Raw genomic sequence first — 25,672 nt, 5'->3', positions numbered from 1 at the left:
AGTGGAAAATCTGGAGATGTATTTCAGCACCTGACTTAAAGCAGTTATGATATGGAAACACTTTCAGAAGATTATTTTCATGCTATCTCAGCAGAAGTACAGCAGACAGATCAGCACACGGGCTTACCATCTTCACCGACCACTGCACAGTTCATTTGAAAACAGAAAGAAACGGGAAATTACTCACATGCAATGACCAGTTACCAAAGTGACTAATGCCTAAATATGTATTTTTAAAAATCACTTAAGGATTGAAGTTCTCATTTATAAAAAATACATTTTACTGTAAGCACAATAAAATAATTGCTTTAAGAATTACTGATTAAAAAATACTAGGTGATAATGGGTACTTTCAACTTACAAAATTTTAACACACAACTTCATTAAACTACTTTTGAATTTTAGTGTTCTGAATAAAGGGCTGAGCCTTCTGTTGTAGGAAAAGAAACACACACACAGCCAACATTACACAAAATAGCAGAATTTGATGATGATGGACTGATCAGCCATATACAAAAATTTTTTTAATGATAGCTCAAAATCCACTGCATTCGGTCTTATAAATGTAGTTTTTGCAATGTATTTAGTTTATTATCACAGCAGATCTAGAATAAACAAAGACATTTTTAAAGTCCAGAAGTAATTAATTTTACTTTCTGAAAACAGCATTTGGGTCATTGTTGTTATCTAAAATTGTTTTAGTCCAGATAAAAATAAAGACATTTAAAGAGTAAAGACTTTATCCTTAGAAGAAGCAAATAAAACATGGGTGCCAGGAGCTGAATCTTGGCTGTAACATTCCTAGCATTTTGAAGCTCTACCATGCTTTTAAAGATCTGGACAACCCTTCCCAGAGAAACACCAAGCAACTTAGAAGACAGGTATCTCAACTTCACTTTTGACCCTGAGCAATTTTTAAGGCTGCTGCATGGGGTACATACATGACATTAGAATTTCTAGCAATGAGGGACATAAAGCACCTTCACAAACAGTATTTTGGTAGGAATCTTGAAGTCCAGAGATGCAAAATGACATCAACAAACTTCCTGTTCCCTTCAGAAAGAGTCTTCCAATAAAACTCTGTTAAGGTTTACAGATCACTGCTGATAATGCAGATATTTTATGTACCAAGTGGCATCAAGCACGACCTCTCTAAGCACTAGCACTGTCTGGAATTGTTAATATGTCAAAGGAGAAGCAGCAGCAGGTACCAGCATTGCTAACACAGCTGCACTGGCTTACACCTTCTGTAAATACCTACTCTACAGCTACTCTTTGCTGCTCTTGCTCTGGAAAATGACAGGAAAATGAACTGTGTGAAGCACAGAGTGGAGGGACACTGGGTCTGTGATCTCCAGCACCTTGACTGACATCCTGTACAGGGCCTGGTAAATAAAATGACCAGGATGCTTCACTGGCTGATGGATGCCAACTCACAGATAAAGCTCAGCAGAAGCAAACTGAGCAGCATCTTACATGGGCAGATGGTCATAGGACAAAGGGGAAACATTTTTTAACTGAAAGAAGATAGATTTAGATTGAATGTTAGGAAGAAATTCTATATTCAGATGGTGGGGAGGCACTGGCACAGGTTGCTCAGAGCAGCTGTGGATGCCCCATCCCTGGTAGGTTCAAGGCCAGGCTGGATGGGGCTCTGAGCAGCCTGGTCTAGTGGAAGGGGTCCCTGCCCATGGCAGGGGTTGATCTTTGAGGTTCCTTCCAAACCAAACCTTTCTATCATTCTATGGTTTAGTATTTCTGCATTTCAGTACCACTTGGAAATAATTTTCCAGGGACAAAACACGTGGGAAACAGCATCACATACTATTAAGCATTTAATCATTTTATATTATAAAGATAAGACTGATCAATGAGATTAAAAAAAAATCTATTACTAGTCCAGTATACATTTAAGTTCAAAAGACTTTAAAAATATGCAATAATGTGGTCTTTGTTAAAATGCTTGCAAGGAAGTTCCGAATATATATAAATTAAATGATCATTTTTGAAGATTTTACAGAGATTAAGTCTTTAATATTATGGCACATTGGAGTGAGTCTAGATCTGCAGGACCCTAATGATGCTTCCTAATGTTAAAGAATTATTAAATTTAAATTATTTAAAGAACTTATTAATTGAACTTTACAACATGAAGAATGTATTTAAAAATCAATAAAGATATGGCTTCATTTTCCATTAACACTCTATAGTAGTTATATGATCTTTCCCTTCAAAAAAGGTTCTAGAACTACTGGTACTACAAGGTGATGATTGGTGAGGCAGGAGTCAATACTTGTAGTGATCCACAAAATCCAAGTGTTATCAAGGCCTGTGCCATTCCACCAACTCCCTAATCCAGGCAGCTCCTCCCTGAGCACTGAAGAGGAGGAATTACCTCCACAACCAGACCCAATTATGATCTAATGACTTGGAAGGGAAAGGAGACGCCACACACACTTAGAGGAACACCAGGATCTTCTAAAAAATGGCAGTGCTAGGAAGGCTCTCTCCAAGGTATCTGGGGGCCTGAAATTAGATGCCACAACATGATTTAAGATAAATAAAGTAAGTTTTAACTGTAACTCATTCTCCTTCACAATGACAAGAAGGGAGCCTCTGAATTGTATCTTTACTGCATTGTTGTACCTTGATCTCCACATTATGACAACAAGAGTCAACCATTCTTGATGCACATGAGATAGCAAGTCCATATTGTCTTGAAATACCAAAAAATTATTAATTATATACAACCAAATGCATCCAATTACCTTCTTATTTGGATGAATAAATCCCACTAAACAACATAAACTGGGCAGCCTGTGCTTTTCTGGCATAACAGGAAAGTAACAGTACACTTATCACTAGCAGCATAAATGTTGCTAGGAAACCACTTCATATTTCCCTTCTGCTGGCTTCCAGACAAATTCTATTTGCAGAATATTACCACTGTATTAGTAAATTAATTTATAAGTCTCTGTGGCATTTGGTACTAATTTTTTCAATAATTCTACCCAAAAGAAACTAGGACAAACAAGAGCAACTAATTAATCAGAAAACACATTAATGATGTAATGTTTTTTTTAAAAAAATCAGTATTTCAAAATCTGCCATCACCATAAGCTATAGCATTTAATGTACAAAAGGAATTAAATTCTTCCTTCTTAGTTCAGTGTCTCGTAATCAACTTCTACTATTTTCAAAGTCAGCAAATAAGACATTGGATCTGTCAGATGATTTTTGTGGTAACCGTATATCCAATGATCAATTACTGAAAATATATGTTACATGATGGTAGGAAAACATTTGTGAATGTGAACAACAATGAAAATCAAACACATGCTGAGCACCCTCTTTATAACACCTTTTTTTTAGGCATGAGCATTTCAAATGTGATAAAGAATATTTCTATTTTAATTTCTTTTTAATCTGTTGGTAACTTCTGAATAGTATGAAACAAAGTATCCTAAAACTGACCTTATGGCTGATATGTTAATTTTAACTAAGTAAGCCTTATAATGAGGGTGAAGAGCATTAGAAAAGCCACATCACAAACACACTGCTCATAGCCCATCATGCATTTCAACTTGTTATCAAACTTACCCCTCTTTTGAGGCTTCTGAAAGAAGGAATTCTGGGCTTCCCTGTTTTTATGTCACTCATGCAATAATGCACTGGTTCAATGGAGAATATGGGATACTGGGACCCATTAGGAGTACTGGATGTGTATAAACTAGTAGGGGTTAGGGGTGGGGATTGTGGCTAATGTGGAAATAAAGAAAGCAATAAATAAGCCAAATGTTCAAAGTGATTTTAAAATGAAAATTCTGTCTTACAAAAATAAAATTTCCATCCAACACAGAAACAGGTTGTAACATTCCAGACACATTTATACTATAACTGCATTGGGTTTAAAAGCTTTCTGTCATGAGTTCATCTTCAGAGTTATGGGCTGCTGCAGAGAAGGAAGGAAGCTTTAGCCTCAACACTGGCACAAGATCCTAACAAGATCCCAAAGCTCCCTGTCTCTTTTCCTAAAACAGCTCTGCTATTGCCAGTTTAGTTACAATCCTGGAAGCTCAAGCATTTCTGCTCACTCCTTCCTCCTACATATCGAGGCACCAGACCAGGTTAGCCAAAACAGAAATATTTGGTACGTCCATAGAGAATGACTAAAACAAAAAGCATTCTCAAACTCTGCAGTCAAGCTGGACTGACACAATGGCTGCATGGCATTCTTAATACCATCACAAGAACCTCCTTCCCTTTTTTCAAATTGCTTCTCTCGTTTTTTGTCTCTTATGCTTCTGCTATTCTTGCCCAGTTCAATTTCCCTCTAATCCCACCACTGCACAACTCATTCCCTTTACAAAAGGCTTTTATGTCTTTGACAACATTAAAAATAGGTAAAGGAATACCTGGAAGTCAAGACCAGCCATAGTTTCAGCTAAATGAAGGTCCAAAGACCCCCATGAATACCCCAGCTGTAGTAAACCAACTGATTTTATAATAGATAACTTAAGAATATATTTTAAAACATGTGAACAGTATTTGGAATTAAATATGTAACTTTCAGTAAATATTTTGCTTCCAGCTGCTGTTTTGTAGAGCACTCCTCCATCCTCCCCAAAACCAGGTGAAAATCAGGGACAAAATCTCATCCACATCCTTAGGGAAGAGATGCATGCAGTATGTGCACACACGTCACACCTGTGACTCCACAGAGAAACCAGTAAGGCTGACTCCCTGAATGCTGCACACAGTGACTGAACTGGGGAGAAGGAAGAGTAGGGCAAGTCTTGTCAGCTTATTTCAGCTGTCATCACACTAAGGGATTATTTCAGCTGTCATCACACTAAGGGGTATCTAATAAACTACAGCAAATGCCAAGGACCAGGCTGAAACCAGGGTACGTTTATGTAACTCTCCAAACTCTCAGAAAGATGTCTGGTGGTCAAAGTGGCAATTGTCATCTGATTTCAGAACAGGCTGAATCTCACCCACCTCTGCAGACAAATGCAATATATATGTCCATGTATTAATGCATGCTATGAATCATTAATTATACTGCATGAAAAGGAAACAATCAGTTTTAACACACAGCTGGAGTTATATCATATACTGAGGATGGAATAAAAAAATCAGCTGTATCCTTCCTTTCTGTAAATACCTACTCTCTCAGAATACTATCAACTGGAAAATAAATTCCACTATGAAGAAGCCCTAAGAATAGTTTCCCGTAATAAATGACAGAAACTGGCTTGGAGCATTAAAATAAATCTCACAAAAATTTGTGGGAATCATTAAAACAGCTCACTGATATGCTCCAATATTAAATTAAGATAAATAAATTTAAATATGTACATGCTCCATTCATTTATATAGCTAATTCATGTACTGACAATCTTCTGTTGATCCACAAAGGCATCTTGCACAGAAAGTGTGAACTGTAACTCATAAGAAAACAAAGTAGTAATTTCAATGCTTTCAATTTTTTCTTGAGCATTGGAATATTTTTACCTAGTTCCTAATAATATTTCTTCTAGTACATTTACCTTTATGGAGCTTCCACAGTATGTTTTACCAGTGATAGATTATAAATTTTGATGTTTTCAGAGAAACCTTGGGAGTTTTCAAAACTTGCAAGAGGTGTAATAAAAACCTATACTCCTCCATATAAATGTGACATTTAGAAGGGGGTTGCTTTTTGTGCCATAACAGACAGGTCTGAAGTCTGCCCAATTCCAAAGCATACTCTCTCCTCTCCTTATTTTTAGACTCACAATTAATACCTTTCCTATGCAACTACAGAAAGTCTTTACAGAATCTTAGAAACATTACAGTAATGGGAAGCTACTTTTATCAAATAACTATTAAAAATGCTCCCAGACACAAATTACTAGAAGAAAAACTGAAAAACTTCCCCATTGACAACTTGATTTTTACCATGGTAAGTACCCAAACCTACTCAACCCTTCTGATCTCCTTACACATACTTTAAAAGACATGGGCAGACAAGGGGAAGATTTTTTATAACTACATTAATTGCTGCTTCCATGTACTCTCAATGTTCAAAGTTTAATTTTCCCAATAGTAATTTCTTAATTGTTACCTTTGGTTTCTTTCCAAATAGCCACAGCTTTCCTTTAGCCTTGCCAACTGTAGTTTTTGTATCAATTCTCATTCCCTCTTGCTTTGGTGTACTGATGGTTCCATCAGAGATAGTTCTGTAAATATTCTGACTGTAGTCTTCAAATGGAAAATCTCCAGGAGGCTCAAAACCAGATTTGAAGCAGTCTATCACTAGTTGAGAGTCCTAAACACAGGACATTAAGGAGTTTAAAAAGCAAACCCATCAAGAACCAGAGAGAAAAAATGGAGACAAATTTTCCATTTAATTGCAGAGATGCACAGAAAGTAAGAGTGAGCTCAAAACACACACTTTTGGATAGAGCAAGTGAAGATAACATTCTTTTATCTCAGCATTGTTCATGAGTGTATAGCAAAGCATACTCTGCTATTCAGAATATTCCAGTAAATACTTCCCAAAGGTTACCACAAATTTAAAACAGGGCCAAACTACTTTCCACCTTTTAATCTTACAACAGTGGCACTGAAATAAAGACAGAACTAAGAAACTAGATGTAGTAAGATAAAATAGGACAGAACCTGCTGCAGTCAAGCAGGACACAGAATGGATACTTTGTTAACTGAACACCCTTTATATGTTTTAATGTCACATGCAGGGGAAAATAATGACCACGGTATTGCAGGATATTTTAAGATAACCAAAATAATGTGTCCAAAATCACACCCAATGAGAATGTGTCAGAGATATTCAGATTACACTAAATCAATAAAGCAGAAAGAGAGCAGACAACAAAAGCAGAAAGAGAGCAGACAACAAAAGCAGAAGTGGTCCCTTCTGCTGAAATGGAAGTCACAACACTTTTGAAGCAAATATTTGACAAGAGAAAGATAACTGTACAGGGTAAGTCAGTCCTTCCCCTCTTCACAGCTTCTGCAGCACTTCAATTGCTCACACATATTTAAAAAGTTACTCAGTTCTACTTACTCTATGTTCATCAACTGATTTTGCTGCAAGGATCATCCCCTCCAAGCATTTTGAGATAATTGGAATAACCTTGCGCTCAGAGTCAGCAAAGCCTTTGTAACATTCACTAAGTTTGATAGTCCTCCTTTCATCCATTTCTTGAAGTTGCTGCAAGTGCAAAGAAAGATAAAATAATGCTTTCATTTGCTGTTTTTTTTCCTCCTCGATCCTGACATAGGCAGTTACTGTGGTCACCACAGTGTGGGACAGAATTTCTATGCTTCCCCAGTATTTTTATCTGCTTAAAAAAACCAGAACTTAGAACTCCTTGCAGACACAGTCTTAGGATGCCCAGTACAATAGTTATGAAGACTTCATGCTCTTTGATTTCTAAAAATCATGTAATGGATGGAACTTTCTTTTCCTTTTTCTTTTATAAAGCACATGTACAGTGTTTACAGGCAACTGTTTGAAGTATTTGTTTTATGCAAAAATGACAACCACATTGAAGAAATTTTACTGATTTCTACATCTCCTCACTCTCTCCTTCTAGTTCAAAGTAATTCCTCTCTGGTGATAAATATATCCATGTTGCTTTTATTATTATACCTTCCAAGCAATACCAATTATTTAAAATACAGGAAAAATAAGAAAAATTAAAATTATTGGCACTTTAGACACTGATTTGAAATACAAACCATTTCCTTTAGCAGTGTGCAAGAAAATAAAGAGAAGAATACCATTACATAAGATTTGCAATCAAAGTTTACTGGAACAGAACACAAAAGAATAAATTCAAGAGAAATACTGTTAAGATAACAGCTGTGGGCTTTTCACCTGAATGTGGAAAACACCCAAACAAAACCAAAAATCAGTAAAACATATACCAATAGGTTGTCAAAAACCGGATAAGAAGTTGAATCTTTCCTCTATCTACACTGAGGCAGATGTCTCAAACAATATTCAATTTTGTCTCTCTAAGACAAAACAACCCCTCGACGTACTAAACCATTCTCCAAGTTTTTCCCATAGAATGTCCCCAAATACTTGCAGTGAAGTAATAAAGTGTAGTCCCAAGAGAAAACAGGTCTAGGCCTTTCTACTCTTACTGTAGAGTTCAAAAAATATGAGTAATATCTTACAATGATAATGGATCTTAACCCTGGAGAAATAAAGGCAGTAAAGCACAAGTCTGGTGCAAGCTACAAAGATGATCAACCTGTTTCTGCTGGGAGCTGACTGCAGTTCTTGGATCAGTGTGTGAAGTCAGACCTACTGTGGTGCTGCTTAACTGTTAAAATATTAGAAAATTCTTTAATAAGCCAAGGTAATTTTCTCCTGTGAATCCTAGACCTTCTAGTAAGTATTTAAAAAAAAATACAAACCGACCTGTGCTGCTGGAAAATATCAATCATATTGAAGTTGAATTCCTCCAAATAAACCCAGTGTTTCATCTTGCATTTCCTCACTCCCTGTCTCAGTATCAGTTCCCACCCATATTTCCCAAATGGCTACATGCCAACACACTTCTGAACTCTCCTCACCTGATACCCCAACTATTTTAAACTGGTTTTCCAGTTTTGCAAAGTCCATGTTTTTGAAAGAATGTTAAAAAACAAATCTTACTAGCTACATAAAGCATCTCAAGAAATCCCCACTTTAGATGCAAAGTATTGATCTTTAACTTTTTTACTTGGTTTAGAGAGACCTGTGGATTGCTGGTAACAGTGATGGAGCAAGGACTAACTGGGGGCTGGGAGGGTGCTGGAACTTGTGCTTCCAATGCAGCCTTTTTAACCCATGCATGAGATCCATGAAAGCACAGCCACCGTCAGCTCTGGGCTGTCCTTCACCTCAGCACAGGCAGAGCATCACACAAACTCACAAGGACCCTGAGAACTACTGACCAACCCTTATTAGAATGATTGTTTTAAATGTCTTCTCTCACCCAGACATCTCTAGTGTTTATTTTGCCAGACCCTTTCAGAAATATTTAAACTAAGACTCTATAAAGTATAAATCTTAGAGAAAATGCAACCAAGCATTTTAGTTAGAAATCTACGCATTAGTATGGTAAGCAGTCTCATGAAAAAACACAAGTTGTCTCAAGATTATGGTAATTTCTTGATAAAATGATCCACTAACATCCAAAAAAACCAGAGTTTTTAATTTTAAAGCCTACTTCTTCATTAGAAAAGGATTAGACATACTTTATCGTGAATTCTTTTACCTTGTAAATCTGAGGAATGACAATGTAGTAGTGTTTGTGCTGTTCTCCATTAAAATTCTGTAGTTGTGCAGCATATTCATTTTTGTTTTCATCAGCCATGTGTGTGCGCAGGTTTAACTGTTGCTTGGCCTAGTAGGAAAGTGTTACCAGGTTAAACATGTCTTGTACTTTTCAGTGACACACAGCATTATTTTATTTTATTTTATCAACTGTGCAGTAACAGTAGTCACAAGTCATCAAAGCCAACATCCTTATAACGGAAATATAAAGAATGTGAGACTTGACATATACTGGCACTCCAAAATCTCATTTGTTGTACACAGAGAAAGCAATGATCACTGTAGCTCCCTTAGCCAGACTGCTAAATGTGTATCCTAAAACCCACAGAAGGGACTGATCCCATAAACCATGAGGTACCAAACAGCAGACAGCTGCCAGTTAAAGGAAGACACTCAGCACAGCCATCCAGAGGGACTCATGAACTTTAACAAGGCCAAGTGCCAGGTCCTGCATGTGAGCTGGAGTGATCCCAAGCACTAACACAGGCTGGGAGAGAATGGGGTGAGAGCAGCCCTGAGGAGAAGGACTGGGGGCCCTTGCAATGTGCACTCACAGCCCACAAAGCCAACCCTATCCTGGGCTCCACCAAAAGCAGCGTGGCCAGCAGGCCAAGGGAGCTGCCTCTGCCCCTCTGCTCAGCCCTCCTGAGACCCCACCTGGAGTGGCCTCAGCACAGGAAGGAAATGGATCTGCTGGGAAGAGTCCAAACAGGACAAAGATCACCAGAGGACTGGAGCATCTCTCCTATAAAGACAGGCTGAGATTTGGAGATTTTCAGCCTGGAGAAGCAAAGGCTTTGGGGACACCTCAGAGCCCCTTCCAGTACCTAAAGAGGGTCTACAAGAGAGCTGGAGAGGGACTTTTCACAAGGCAGGTAGCGATTGGGCAAGGGGGAATGATTTTTAACTCAGAGGGCAGGTTTAGATTTGACATTAGGAAAAAATTCTTCCCTGTGAGGTTGGTGAGGCACTAGAACAGGTTGCCCAGAGCAGCTGTGGATGCCCCATCCCTGGCAGTGTTCAAGGCCAGGTTGGACAGGGCTTTGAGCAACTTGGTCTAGTGGAAGCTGTCCCTGCTCATGGCAGGGGAGTCCTCAAGGTCCATTCCAACCCAAACCATTCTGATTCTGAAGCACACTCTTTTCATGTGCTGTCTTACACGTCACTGGAACTTTGATTTTGCACATAACAAGTAAGCATATTTTACACACAATGTTACACACTCCATGAATATTGTTTCAGTACTGATGATTAACATGTAAATGAAATACAATTGATAATAAAGTAAAGCCACCACACCCTTACCTTCTCAACATCAGCCTTTGTTGCATTAGTGTCATTGTCCAGTCGCTCATAGCTTTGCTGTGCCTTCTCTGCCTCTCTGCATTCTCTCTCAAATTTCTTTTTGCTCTACAAAAGGCACAAACTTACTGCTTCAACAGCCACTATTCCAACATTCATTCTGAATTCTAAATATCAAAGCTCCCTTTTAAGTATCTTAAATTCACTAAGTCCCTTTAAAGAAGCACATAGTTAGCACAGCAACTAGGTCAACTGAATTATTTTGAAGGCAGTGTGAAGGACGCATCTACACTACAATCATCATCAGTATTCATGTCAAGTGCCACAGCTGCAGGTAGCACAGACAACAGTAGTCAATATACTTGATGTTCTCTATATGCAGCTGTTGTCAAGACAACTGCTGTAGGAAAAATTATTGCAGAATTTCACATCTCTAGAGAGAAACTGCAACTGAGACACTGAGCTCCTGCTTCACAGCAAAGTCAGGCAACTGAGGTGGGTGTGTCCCTTAAAGGCATCTAAATGTATTTAAAAGACTGACTTTGCACTCAGGTAAATATACAGCACTGTATTGCTTGAGCTGAACTGTGGGAACTATCTTGGTGAAGAGATAACATCTAAAACTACCACATATGCTTCTATTCTGATCCTCTGATGAAGAGCAGAACTCTTTGACATGACAGGGAAGCAAGACCCTGCTCATCTGGGACCACAACAACAAAACAGAAATTCACTTCTTCAGTACTGCTTCACAATAATCTGAATCAAAGGTATAATAATTTTTTAAGACAGACAACCAGAATATCAGAATGCATCTTGAACAGACTTGGTTGAATTTTATATATTCTTATCTTTAAAAGCATTTGTTTCAAGAAAAAGAAGCTTACAGTCTGTCCTACAGACATTCACTTCCTGCATTTATCTGTTAAACAGTAATTCTATCTTCCAAAAATGCAATAGTCTATAGTGGTATTCTTGAATATACCTTGGAACAAGCCCTCAAGCTCAAGTCAAATTCAGTGACTTAAGATTTCATCTTCATATAAATAAACTATCATTTTTAGTAGCCCAAGGAGAAGCAACAAAAGTCTGTACCCATGCTAAAACCAGATTCCTTTATGCTGGTTATGCTGGATAAAAGCCAAGGCTTCTCACAAACACAAACACAGAAGCTGTTTACAGGAGATTTTTAATTTGAGAACTATAAATACATTGAATTGTATTATGTTACTAAATTATTTGTATATTTAGTAATATACCTCAATATTAAATCTAAGCAAGAGAGATGAAAACAATTCCACTATAGCCAGTATATCTTATTTAAGTTCAACAGGAATAAAATCCAAACACAAACTCACATTATCCATCTGTTTCCAGCACATGTCCAGATACTGCTGAGCCTTTCGCCCTTCCTGAAGATGCTAAAAACACCACAAATAAATTAAATTTGCCTATATTTTTAGTATTATTACCAATAATTAGTCCCTGCTCTAGTTATCAGCCTATGATGTGCAGTATCTTCCACAAGCTACCCATACTCTTTGGAAGATATTACCTAACATACAAGAATTGTATCCCAGATACTGTGGTACACCGGCAAAAAAAAAAAAAAAAAAAGATCTCTAGCAAACACTGTCTTCCCAAGAAAATAATTTTTAGGTTTAATAACTGTATTATAGTATATAACATTATATATTATCTAAAAACTTTAAATGTGTTTAATAAATGTATCACAAAACCTATGTATTGCTGTGTTCATCAAAATGGGTAAACAAATACATCAGTTCACTAAAAGACATACATCTTGATATGCTATTTTCAACTTTAAAACCACAGAAATTACCATTTTTCTCTCAGTTTTCAGATCGTGAGAATATCTCATCAATTCTCCATACACTCTGTGTCCCATTTCTTCTGCAACTACTTCTCGCTGCCCTGCATAGTCATTCAGCTCATTGAGGATGTTAAAAAAGGCAATACACGAGGTAAACCTGACAGAAAGCACACACACACAAAAAGTTAGGCAGCTTTTTAAAATACACTTATTTTAGTATAGCCTGTACTCCTGATTGAATAAAAAAACACAGACATTTTACAATAAACCTTATCTTAATGCTAATTGAGTCAGAGTAAAACACAAGCTGGGAAAGCCTAAGTTAAGCCTAGCACGGACTACACGTTGCAACGTCTCTTCAAACACGTTTTACAAGAACAGGGGGTTTGTGGATGGAAAAGAAAGAAGAAGAACACTACCTGGCAAGCCCTGCAGTACAGTGGCATCTCCTAAGCTGGCCCGGCAGGGGCCTGAGCCTGGGAAGGGATACCCCCGTCCCTAGGCTGGGAGCTGAGCCTGCTGCAGATGATGTGCTCGGTGCTCTCCAGGGTGGAACATGCCAATCATGCCACTGCTATGCATGCCGATGGGGTTACTGAACAGGTTTGCTATCAGCTCTGCAGACAGCTGCCTGTTTGCCTGCCCACCTCTTGGCTGGAAGTAAGGTGCCACTATGGCTGGCACTGAAAAGGGGGGAAGAGGAGGGGCAAAGGGTAGAAAGTATGTGTGGAAGGGAAGAAAGGGAAAAAAAAAACAGGCACCACATTAAAATATACATCTTTCTCTCTTTTAATTGTGGATTACTGCCATCTCCATAGGCTTGGCTTTTGGGAATTTCAAATGCCACTCTAGCACTGGAAGGCCTATTCCCTCAGGTCCAGGATTTTTACATCGTTTCAAGAGCTAGAGGAATTCCTACTGTGAATTCTCAGGCACTCTGCACAGTATGTGCTCTGGCTGCAACCTGAAACTTGTCCACTTGTTTTATTTCCTAGGGCTTAGCCCTAAAGAAAAAAAATACTATGCTTTTTCAAATAAATTTCTAAATGGCTGTGGAATGGACAGCAAGACAAGCACATTTTTGATAAATAAAGTTGTTTAGCACAAATTGTTCCTCCACCAGTAGACATCCACTTATTTTGTCTCCGGAGTCAAAGCAAATCAGCATTTTGAGAGCTCCTCTTGCCCATAACATGACAATTTGTGTACACTCATGTCTCACTATAGAGATGCATAGCTACATTTGTATTGCCATAAAAATGCACTGAAAAATCTCTATTACTAAGCAAAAAACTAAAGCCTAAGGACACACACTCGCTTTTCTTTAAAAAACAATACTCGTCTGTACATAGTAAGCTAAACTTCTGCTTTCAAAATTTAAGTTACCTAAAGATTATTTTGGAGGGGAGCAAGTACAACCTGCCATGTCTACTACACTAAAATACCAATGGAAGTGAACATGCTTGAGAATTATAGCAGAACTGTAAGAAGCCAAGCACAATTATTTTGTTGTCATCACCAATTAAATACTTTATCTTAAATAAAAAATCCATAAAAGGACAGCGTATACAGTTAGTTTTCACTTTTTACACACAGAACTTGAAATGGACATTTTTACCTGGGTTCCTCGTCTTTTGGTGAGCGTTTAGGACAGTACTTCTTTACCAGATTTCTATTAAAGAAGAACAAAACAAGATCCTAGTTTAGAATCTCTTTTGAGAAGACACACATAGAAAACTGCATGAACAAATTATTTCTGTTTAATGTTCTATAAACAAATCTATTCCCTCTGTCAACTTATAAGGGTCCTTTAGATAACACAAGGCTGAAATCTACAGTATTATCAAAGTTTTACACCACTCTGACCTAGAGCAATTTGCAAACGTTTTAGAACTTCTACTGCAGTGAGCAGACACGAAATGCAGAGTTTGTTATTGAACATCCTATTCCCACATGCAGAAGGCAGCAGCAGACGAGGACAAGGCCAATGCACGATCACTGTGTCACACAGACAGTGCACACTGTGCTGTGCCACCAGCACACAGCTCCACTCCTGAAGGAAGCTCTGAAGAACAGATTCAGGGCAAAGAGTTTAACCACACTATTTCCAGATCTTTAATAAGGACATGGCCAGAACAGGAGAGGCAACATGTCTTTTCTGAAAAGAGATTTTACATTTTGTCCTCCCATCAACATTGCAAATACCCAGATTTTAGAAACCAAGTAAATCTCTAGAATCCACAGGACCAGCACTTAGCACAATATCACAGTCCAATTTTTGAAACCATTGATATGAAATGACCTGCTTATCATAGAATGCAGGAAAAAAAGGAATGGAGGAGTTAAGATTCTAAGAGAAAAAAATCTGGCATGCATATTGTGTATTTCACCTCACTGTCTCTCTGTAACTTCAGTTGTTACTAATTATGAACTACCTTACCACTAAAACAAAGGTGCTAATTCTACTTTCATCTAAAATAACCTTGTACAATTCCTCACATCCATTTATCTGAAAGTCATCTCTATGGTACAAAAGCCCACATAGTGAGGTTATGTCCATTCACAAAGGATACACCAGAATATGAGCAGGCAGTTGGTGCAGAAATAGTAAACTTGGATCTTTTGCCTGTTTCTATACCTTCTGAGATTACAACCAAGAAAACCTGACTATTATTAGAAAGGCCCTTTTTATATCAATATGTACTAAGAAAGAGAATAAGCACTGGCTTTTTAATAAAAAATTACCAACACATTTTACAGTAACCTTCTTACTGAAGTTCAAGTTCTCTATCTCCAGAACCCATTGCCTATTGTAACATTCTACTTGGTAGGGATTAAATGTAGACATTTTTAGGAAAATGCATAAACAAAATAGGGGAAAAAAATATTCACTAAGTAACATTCCTGTTCCATTTTCCCTTACTTTTCTGCTTTGTTCCTCAGTGCTTATTAATGAATAGGAAATTCCTAAAATTCATGTTATTTTTATTCAGAAGGTGAAATGCATAACACGCATACAATGCTGTAGCTAAGCAACCATGCATGAGCCTTTTCAAGGGAAGATTTTCAGAGTTGTTAAAAATGAGAAAAGAAATTACTTACTAATGCCACACATTTAAAAACAGCAGGAGGGAAGGGTCATAAATACAGATTATTTACTACTGTGCTAATTTTTGTTCTGGTTTCATTCTTTAATGCAATTGTTTACTATTTCTAGAAAGACATAAATACTATATAGTCCCTTCTCCTGATAACTGCCAGATTCATTAGTCGATCCCATCTACCTTTGGATCAAAGGAACGCACAGGTTTGAGACACTGCAACCAGGATTTAACAGCACAAGGTACAGTAATCAATGGCAATAAATATAAAATGACAAGTAAATGCAGGTTTTAAAGATCAAAGAAAAAGACATGGTTCATGTGAATCATTATGCATAGATAGCTTTTCCAATAAGTGAATACCAACCCCTAATTAAAACAGAGATATTAAATTTGAATTGTTGAAAAGCACAGGTTGACAAGCAGCCAGTATGAGCACCGATTTGAAGAGAGAAGCATTCTTCAAAGAGAAGCCAGCTGACACTTGTAAGGGAGCATAACATCCTCTGACATTTCAGTCTAAATCCATGCCTAATTCTCAGAATTCAGATACGGACCTGGACTAGTTTACAAGAAAATTGTACAAGTAATTGCTGATCATCAGAACAGAAACAAATCTATAAGATTAATGCCTTTGCTTCCTATGAGAAGTCCAGCTGATGACACTTTAATCCTCTTTGGTAGTAAAGTTTTGATGGCTTCTAGCACACTGTCTTACAGCCAGCCATTTGGAAGCAGATTTTATACAGGAATAACCACATCCAATTGTGCTGCTCCTGTAATTTTATTAACCTCACTTCTTGGTATAAATTGGTCTCAGGTCAACACCAGTGAGACAGGAACCTGATTTTTAAGAGAAGTACCACCTCAACCACCTAGGCAGAAGTTTCAAAAAGCGCTTCAGCTGATAAAAATTACTTACAGTCAGGTACATAGAACATCTACACAAAATTTTACAGATGTGTTAAAAATTGTGTTTATAACAAAAACTAAGTTTTCTTCAGTCAATTAATACAGCACATAAAGAACAGAAGCAGCAGCATCAACACAGCACAATTTCTATGAAGGTAGCAGCTCAGGTACTGTGGTATCTGCTCATACTAAATCACTACAGCCCCTACATCATATTACCAATGAGCCTGGTCACAAACTTTTTTTGCTTTCCTAAGTAGCTAAAATTGCAATAAGTACTTAAAAGCGTTTCCTATTTCTATGTAAAGTAATGGTTTCAATACAATTCTGATGTCTTCAATGACTGCACATCAGTATTATGGACTGGGTGAAAACAGTAACAGTGATCTGTGTTTAGTAACATCTCATCAGAAACACTGGAGCAATCAACCTTAAAAAAGTGTAACCTGGATTTCAAGTTTACGAAGCTGAATATCCTTGGAATCACTAAGAAATCACATGTTTAAGTTTATAGCAACAGGACTATAAAAAAAACCTGTCACAACCATATTTGAATAGTAATGAGCAGTGTAAAATCTCAGCTCCAATCAAAGGAAGAGAGTTTTGAGAAATGATCACATGTGGTGATAATCTGTGTACCCGGCATTACATTTGAGCTTACACCCATTTTCAAAAATCTTTCCAAGATTACGCATATAAAAATGTGGAAACTGTCTCAGTTTGACTAGACATATGCATATATTCATACTGTATTTATACAAATATCACTTAAACACAACAGTATGCAGAAGGAACATGAAAAATAGATTTGATCAGAGTAACCAGGTACCTCCAGAGATCACAATGCACAATTTTAATGGGCAACAAACAGCTTAGGAGCAATTATAGCTATTTGCTTTAAACCAACAATAGAGAAGATGACCATATTCAGGAATTTTATTCCATGGCAGTTTCATCTCCAGCTGCAGGTATAACTTGTATTACTGCCTAACATCACAGAAAGTGGAACTCCTCTGTCTGCTCAAGTGTCATAATGCTTTAGACAGGATGAAAAGGGAGTGAACCTCCAGAATTATTTTGTGTGTAATGATATGGAACGAAACAGACTTTCACATTGCCCCTTTTAGGAAACAATGCTGGTCAAAAACAACATCTGAGAACTCAATTTAAATATTCAGTCTAGAGCCCAGTAGTTTGGCACATACTAAATCTCATTTTTTCCAATTACAAAATAAAAACTAATTAAACAGTCATATCATTAAAATGCAATGTGTTAATGTACCCTGCAATATCTTCGTCCTGATTCACATTCCTGTAACTCAGTTACTGCCTCTAAAAACCTTTGCAAACCTTGTGGTAACACAATACATTAGTTGAGACCTACACCACAAAAAATTTTAGATTTTCCTTAAAGTTAGCTCAAACAAAATTAAATTACATGTCCTTTTTTGTTTCAAAACACATTATGTTTCAGGCAAAGACAAGACAAGCTGTCTAGGGTGTTTTTTTCCCCGCACAGACAATTGAGGATTCCCCAATTTTTCTTGTGATTTTTTCAGTATCAAAGAAGAATAGCAAAGAATTAAACCTAAAACCAGCATTTGGAAAAGTTATCACTTCTGGAATTACTTGGCAACCATGAGATGCAACACCTGCACACAGTAAGAATATATGAGGAGCTCAAACAGCCCCTCATATGCTGTACATGCATCACCTGCCCTTTCCTAGAAGACCTGGAAGGGCTGTTGCACCTGGGAAAGGCTCATCACTAAGTTGTGACAGTATAAAGAAAAATAAAGGTTTCAAAATGCAAGGGTATACACAAAGTGAATGTGAATTTCTGCCAGGAGACCGACTCTAATAAGTGAAAAGTGTTATGAAAAGTTCACTCAAGCTTTCATCCTTGAAGTCTATGAGAATAAGATCCATCAATGATCTCAACAGGATGTTCATGGTCCACACTGAAACCAAGACAGTAAAAAAATACCACCATACATCACTAGCTGTATCTCCTGACTAAACTTGGCTTTCCTTGGTCTCCCATCCCAGTACTAAGAGAGCCACAGAACTACCAAGAGGTGACCACTTCCTGTACTGTTTATACTCTACTAACCAAGAGCATTATTAATCTCAGTTGTAAAGTTCAATATTAAAAGACACTCAAACACTCTTTTTCAGATTGTTTTCCATTACAAAAGGAAGAAAACGTGATATACTAGAAATTTCCATTAGGGATATTAATATCTATCTCACAGGCCATATGCTGCCAATATTAAAATTACCAGAACCACAGTCCATCCCACAAGATCTCTCTCAGAACTTCCCAGGACCAAGATGCAGGCTGGCTAACTCTTCTGAAGGTGATAATTTTGCTTGATCTCAATCCCTCCTGGGCCTCACAATTATGTTACATAATTAAAAATAGTGCGTGTCCTCAGGAGCAATGATGGCCGAAATCAAGGTGTTATCTTGGGACAGTTCATTACTAAAGAGTCAAGTCTCCCCCAAAGAATATATATTCAAGAATATCAAAGAGTAACTCATGAACTGGTCTCCTGGCAGAAAATCAGTCACCCTGTGATGTGTGTGCTGTCCAGCCCCTGGTGGGAAGCAGGCAGGAAGTGCACATGCACTGTGTAACGTGTGTGCAGCAAGACCTGTGCTTCCCAGAGCTGTCATACTTACTGCACAGGGACAGTCACTCCAGTCATCTGACACAACGGGTACTCGACAAAACTCTTTCATTTTTGAAAGACACTTCGAGAAAAATCAATAGTTTTACCCAGAGTAAAATGTTCAACAGAGAAAATTTCCTATTTTTATTCAAATCCTGAAGTAATAATGTGGCGTCTCATCTTGCAAGCTGTGGAATGAACCTTTAAATACAATTAAGCAAGATGTCATTTGTTAATACTATTTAAGGAAAAGATCTGGATAGAGATCTGTGGAAACAAAATATATCTCTATTTTTTAACAGACAACTGAAAACAAATTAAAACAGGGCTGCCAACTGTGCTGTGCATGCTTCCAACTCTCCTTTACCTGCTCAAGTTCTTCTATACCAGCTTTGGAAAAGTGGAACTTATTTTCTTCCTTCCAAGAAAAAAATTCCTTCAGTAAAACAATGGGTTATTATGTTAGGTGAATATATACAACTGGATGAAAAGAAACTGATAAAGAAATCAAAAAGGAAATGAGCAGCCCAGATACAGAACATCCATGTCCTCAGCTGGGAACCTCATTACTGTATTAATGAGGAAGGATTTCTCAGCTCTCTATCTAGTGACAATCTGATTTGCAAATGATGGAAGAAACCACAGGAGAGAAGTTGCTATCAGTTTCAGCCTGACAAGGGTAGGCTTGCAGCTTCAGTTGAACACCCAAAGGAATTCAGGACAATAAAGATGAGGTGAAGGCCAAGTTCACAAGATTGTCTTACTTTCAATTTTATTCTTCAAGCACTGTGTGCACTGTTGGTAAAAATTAACCTACTTTATGCTGAAGAAATAACTTTATTCTGAAGCAGCCATTTCATGGCTGCTACTCTCCCTGTATGATCCCTGAAGGGAAATTCCTATTGGACCTCAAAGATGTTTCACTTGGCAGCTACAGAACAGAGCTGAGACAAAAGGTGGCTGGGTTACAGTCTCACCCAAAGGGACAAGACCTGCTATGGAAAGGGTGTGCTTTAAGGACAGGAAGGTCTTGTTGTTTTCTCAAGTTCAACTCAATTATTTCCATCAGATTTCTTAACACAATGTAGTGTAGCTCTTGCCAATTCAACATGAGAAATTAGTTAGTAGCAGAGGCAGACACACACTCTCAAGTGTAGATACAGATAATGCACTTTACAGCAAACATGCTGATAGTCAGTGCATAAAATCACTATGGTTTTCCTTGTTTTGAATCTTTAATTTTAAGCCTTAAACCTTTTTAGTTCAAAGATCTGAAGGGTGGGTGGGAGAGAAGAGTAGGAGAGAAGGCAAAAACAAGCAAGCAAGTGCACACCCAAAGATAATTTTGTTTTGGACTGGTCTGTTGTGAAAAAAGCTAGTGATCTAATTCACTCTGTAAATGAAAAACAGTCATTAATCATGACATTTCATATTTGCCCACCAAGTGATACAGTGATTTTAAGTAACTTCTAAGATCCACTTACAGAGAAAAAAAGCCTTACCTCAGTTGTTTTGCATAGTTTTGCTCAATTTCTATCCTTTCTTTTACAAATTTTGCGTATTTCTCCAAGAAGTCAATGCCCCACTGTGTATGCTTGTCCAAGTTATCAAACTGATCCTTTAAAAACAAGAGGAAACAAAATTACCCAGAATTAGTTAAGAATCACAGCAGCACCAGATTTACACATTTATTTGTAAGCTGTGCTCTGAGGGAATGTTTGCTACTGGGGTAGAAGTCATTCAAGTTATAAATCAGTTAAATGTGTATATACGTATCAGCCATATATACCAGAACAGCAGGTTTCACGTGCAGGAACAGATCTACCTCTTTTTATAAAAACAGCTATAAATACTTGCATGATAAGCTCTAAGGAGCCTTTCATCACTTTCACAATGCAAATCTTTCTTTTTTTCTTCTCAAAACCCTTTATTTCAGAAGTGCATCTTTTCCACCAAGATAACAGACTCAACCAAAGATCACTATTAGATAAATAAGAGACAGCTCACGAAAGAGATGTCTGGTAGCTTTGAAACACAGTAAATTATAATTTCTTTGGATACAAAAAATTACTTTCACTCTTAGGATTACCCACTGAAATAAAAATAACATAAATTTTAGCAGCATGATTAAATTTGGGGGTAGTCTGCATATCAAAAACATTTATTAAATCAAAACTATATACACAGCTCATGATCAACTCTAACAGGAGATTCCAAAGAAAGTAAACCTGTCCTTAGTACTTAAGAAAGTTATAGCAAACTAAAGGCACAAAACAAAAAGGAGAAACAATAAAAAATAAACTACATTTCTGAAAAAGAAAAAAAACTTGGGGAATTTTTAATACATTAAACCATCTTCAAAACCAATCTTTCACTGCACTCTGTACTGATCAATAGGTGGAGGACACACTAATTAGGACAAGCTGAAAAATCAAAAAGCAAGTGGAAATATGGGGGATAAGAATTAGAGAATTAGGCAGGAGGAAAGAAAGGTATAAAATACCGCCTAGCAAATGTCTTTAGTCTAACACGTACTTGCATTTTATGTTACAATAATCCACCACAGTGAGAAAATCAAGGATTTTCAGCTTTCAATAGCATTTAAAATTAGCAGTTATTTAGTAATCCAAAAAGGCAAGTAACTGAAACATCAAAGTTTGCATCTTGTAGAGGCTGAATCCAAATTCACTTCACAGTAAACTTAAAAAAAAAATCAAAAAAAGAAAAAAGCTAAGGAAGTAATTAAGTTCAAAGTTTAATTAACTTGCAAAAAAAAGCCCTGAAGGCTGTTTATCAGAGGCTATTTCTTGCAGACTCAGTGGCTTGCCTAAACCTAATGAATGATGTAGACTTCTAGCACTATCAACTTAAGTTCAATTTCAACACGCAGTAGGATGATCTACAGCTAAAGCAAAAAATGCCTAAAATGTTGTAAGACTCAGGGAACACATATTCACTTAAAGAGATACCAGGCGAACACAGCTATATAACCAACAAAAATAAATGTAACATAACAAGACTAAGGCTGCTCTCCAATGCTGCCCTGCAGGTGCCAGGATCGTACACCCCAGACTCTCAACCACAGCCATTAGTGCCTTGAACACCTCAGCCCAATGGCACGCGAGTACTGCCACCAAAAGCATCCATCCTGTTCCACCACCAGCCTCTGCACCACTCTCTCCACCAAAATCACAACCACTTTCCCTGATGTTTCACCACAGAACCACAGAAACAGCCAAGAGATGGGAGAGGGACTGAAGACAAGATTTTTATGTATTTGGGAAACTATGGCCTGTATCTCACATTATTCTGATATGTGCGCTTTGCACTAACTGGACATTTCCACTCGAAATAGCTTATGTCAAATAAAGTGACATTTCTGCTACTGCTTTTAGAGCAGCTGCACATGCATGGCTTGAGTGTGGGAATAGGCAGACACAGACCAGGCTGTGGCATCAAACCACATTTGCAAATGTGCGTAAAAATACGTCAATCTCAAGAAGCCTTTCTTTTTTACACTTCACTCATTTGTGTAATTACTCTTACAAAATTAACCTAGCATACAAAAGTAGTTTGTAAAAGATGCTTCTGGCAAGAAGTCAATACCTAATACCATTAAAAAGAACTGACTTCCTTCAGCACACAGCAGAACAAAGCCTTTGCTGTCCTACTTAAACTCTTTAGACCACAAAGCTCTCATTTGCTGCTAAGGTTTCATTAGCATTAGGGAACACCACATTACTTATGTTTCCAAACATGCAACCAGAGACAGTGGCTTTCCAAATATTCTGTTGAAACAAAAAAGGACTCCACTGCTCTACCTTCCCTCAAGGTCTCTTGTTAATATGAAAATTACATTTGACAAGCTATCATGCTTTACTACAAGGATTTCATCACTGATCATGTAACAAAAACTCTTTTTTTCCCCTCAATTCCTCTTCTTCATGTGATTCTAGAAACAGTGTGTTCTGTGCAAAGACAGCTTTGCTGGATTATCCCACAAGCTTCACAATTTTTCAAATTCTCTATAAACAATAAACCAGAGAATGTAAGTCTGTGACCATAAGAATCACCTTACACTGCTCTGTAAAGCCACTGAGATAAATGAGCAAAAGATAAAGGCAACATCAGAGAATAAGCAAAAAGGCCTGGCCTTTTCAGAAAGGCTTCCAGAGGGGAGTCACAAATTCACTTATTTACTTTCAATCTCTCTCCCAGAGCTCACATTTGAGCTCTGGGCCTCGATAAAGCAAAAAGCTTCCTTTTTGAACACAAACAGTAAATCTTCCAGACTGCTACAAAGGAAATCAAACTAATACACTGAGATATAAGTGATGTCTACAATGGAAAAAAAAATGGTCAAAACCCAGCAATGCTGTACAGACAAGAAAACAGACCAAACAGTTTCAATAAAATTTAGGTCTGTAATTTCAAAATAAATATATCAGTGTAGCAATTTGGCTACCTCCTTTGTAAGAAATATGAAAACTGCATTAACTAGAGATCAGCGAAATGTTATTTTTAAAAAAATTCACATCCTGTAACATCTGGCTTTCTACACCTTGATAATGATGTTCTCAACAATATTTCCAAGCACATATATATTACTGTTTGTCTAGTAACTGCCCACACCCCTTGCCAGCTGAGCAGAAAATTTTTGTAGAAAAAAATTATTAAAACTGCAGCTGACTATTATTAAAGTGATTAAGGTCAGCTAATGGATGGTGGCCCTACATAGAAACTGCCCACTCAAAAGTGGAATGTAGTCCAAAGTCTCTCCACTACAAACAAATAAATCTGACACTTGACAAGAAGTTTGTAGTAGGTCAAAACAGACTATTCCAAAACAAATGTCACCTACCTAAATATTTCTTCCAGATTATTTACTGGAACCACACATTAATGTTATAAACACTCCAGGTTTGCAGCCCTAAACTTATCATATGTTTGCAGATACCAGGAAGATTTACAAAAATAGCAGCTGAAGCATCAAAGCCAAGAGCGAACATGACTCAAACCTGCACCCAAGACAAAACAGACTCTCCTGGGTTAAACGCGAGATTTGCTCTCCTCCTCTTACTGACACTTGTTTTTTCTCCAAACAAGCCTTAAGAACCAATAAAAAGAAAAACATGGGAGATCTCTTCAGAGGGATGAGCATGCTACAGCATAAAGACTGGACGTTTAGTCTTCCCAAAGCTACCAGTCCAGACACTGACTAGTGTGGGAGTTTCAAATAAAAGGCGTTCAACAAGATTGAGATTTTTACAGGGTTAATGTTCCCAGCTTTCATGAACTTCAGAAAGCAATTCTACTTGCATTTAAAGCTAGGATTGTGGTATCATTCTGTAAAAAAATCCTTCTGTTTCACTAATTTATTCCTTTACAGTATGTAAACTAGCTAACTGCATTAACTTTGAATTGCTTTCAAATTAGTCTCCCATTTCACTGACCTCCAGACAATACAGCTGAAAGTTCTAAGAATCACATTAAACATTGAAGTACATTGACTTACAATTTCAGAAACCTATCTCAATTAATTACATCTGCAATAGCTACTTAATAAAACATTTTCTTTGAAATGAGGATACTTTCCATTAATTATTCTACCATCATTTTATTCTCTATTGACTCAACTGTTCATCATTACTTCCATACTTTTATCTGACCACAATTTTAGTCTGCAGTTACCCAAGTGATCTTATTTGCACTTCTGAAACACTGGCTCAAGACGAGGTTTTTTTCCCAATTCTTTGTTCTCCAGGCTGCACAGCCAGTCTAAACTTCCAAGTCAGTGAGTGGGAGATTAAAAACTCAATCCTGTCTTTTCCTCTCTAAATTCTTAACCCTTATGCAGGTTGTATAAGGAAATATGTACTATGACAGTGTTCAGAGCATGGAAAAGCAGCAATCAGGTTCAGGGGAAAAAAAATCAAAACACTTGGCATCAAAAAAGCCCCAGTGCATTTGTGGACATAAATATTGTATTTTATTATTACCTTACGAAAAGCCATGACTTAACCACAAAACTACAAGTCCACAGAAAGCCAAGTGAGAAAATGTGGGTGATTGATTAGGTAACTTAACACCCATCTTAGCAGTTCTTGTTTACTTAATTTATGCCCATGAGGCAGGTTCAAATGAACCTGAATTATGGATAAATTTAAATAATAGGCTAAATTCTGCATAATGTCTTTTTTTGCCTGCATGAGCAGCACTGCAGAAGAAAAACAGACTGCTTCTTAACATCCAACTCTATTCAAGAAGTTAAATATTTTAAGTCACAAAACATTATTAAATGACTATTTAACATATTGAGATTTTATAAAACTCTTATGAAATGGCTGAATGATGAAACATTATGCAGCTTGGGTTTTATTTTTTTTTTATTTTTAGATAATGATCAAGGTCTTCAAATTATTCACTGTTTTATTAGTAGGTATCTCCAAGTAAATTTCTTTATTTCAAAAAATGAAACAAAACAAAATAAATATCTTGCAGTCTTTGT

At 37.2% G+C, this 25,672-nt stretch overlaps 1 protein-coding gene across 4 annotated transcripts in view; it reads right to left on the bottom strand.

Moving 5' to 3' along the window:
* Positions 1-25,672, bottom strand: part of FNBP1L (formin binding protein 1 like) — a 52,820-nt gene that overhangs the window by 7,840 nt on the left and 19,308 nt on the right. For 2 of the 4 annotated variants that reach the window (XM_066555304.1, XM_066555303.1), the window contains exons 2-11: positions 20,667-20,782; positions 14,095-14,148; positions 12,486-12,633; positions 12,001-12,063; positions 10,646-10,750; positions 9,282-9,410; positions 7,073-7,219; positions 6,110-6,313; positions 3,601-3,759; positions 128-142 (exon numbers count right to left, since the gene is read on the bottom strand). In XM_066555304.1, the coding sequence (XP_066411401.1) occupies positions 128-142; positions 3,601-3,759; positions 6,110-6,313; positions 7,073-7,219; positions 9,282-9,410; positions 10,646-10,750; positions 12,001-12,063; positions 12,486-12,633; positions 14,095-14,148; positions 20,667-20,782 (1,140 nt within the window). The remainder of the gene's footprint in view (positions 1-127; positions 143-3,600; positions 3,760-6,109; positions 6,314-7,072; positions 7,220-9,281; positions 9,411-10,645; positions 10,751-12,000; positions 12,064-12,485; positions 12,634-14,094; positions 14,149-20,666; positions 20,783-25,672) is intronic. The other 2 variants (XM_066555305.1, XM_066555306.1) reach the window with 2 other exon arrangements.

This window comes from Molothrus aeneus, chromosome 9 (assembly GCF_037042795.1).
Source record: "Molothrus aeneus isolate 106 chromosome 9, BPBGC_Maene_1.0, whole genome shotgun sequence".
Taxonomy (NCBI): Eukaryota; Metazoa; Chordata; class Aves; order Passeriformes; family Icteridae; genus Molothrus; species Molothrus aeneus.
This window is presented reverse-complemented; position numbering and strand designations above follow the sequence as displayed.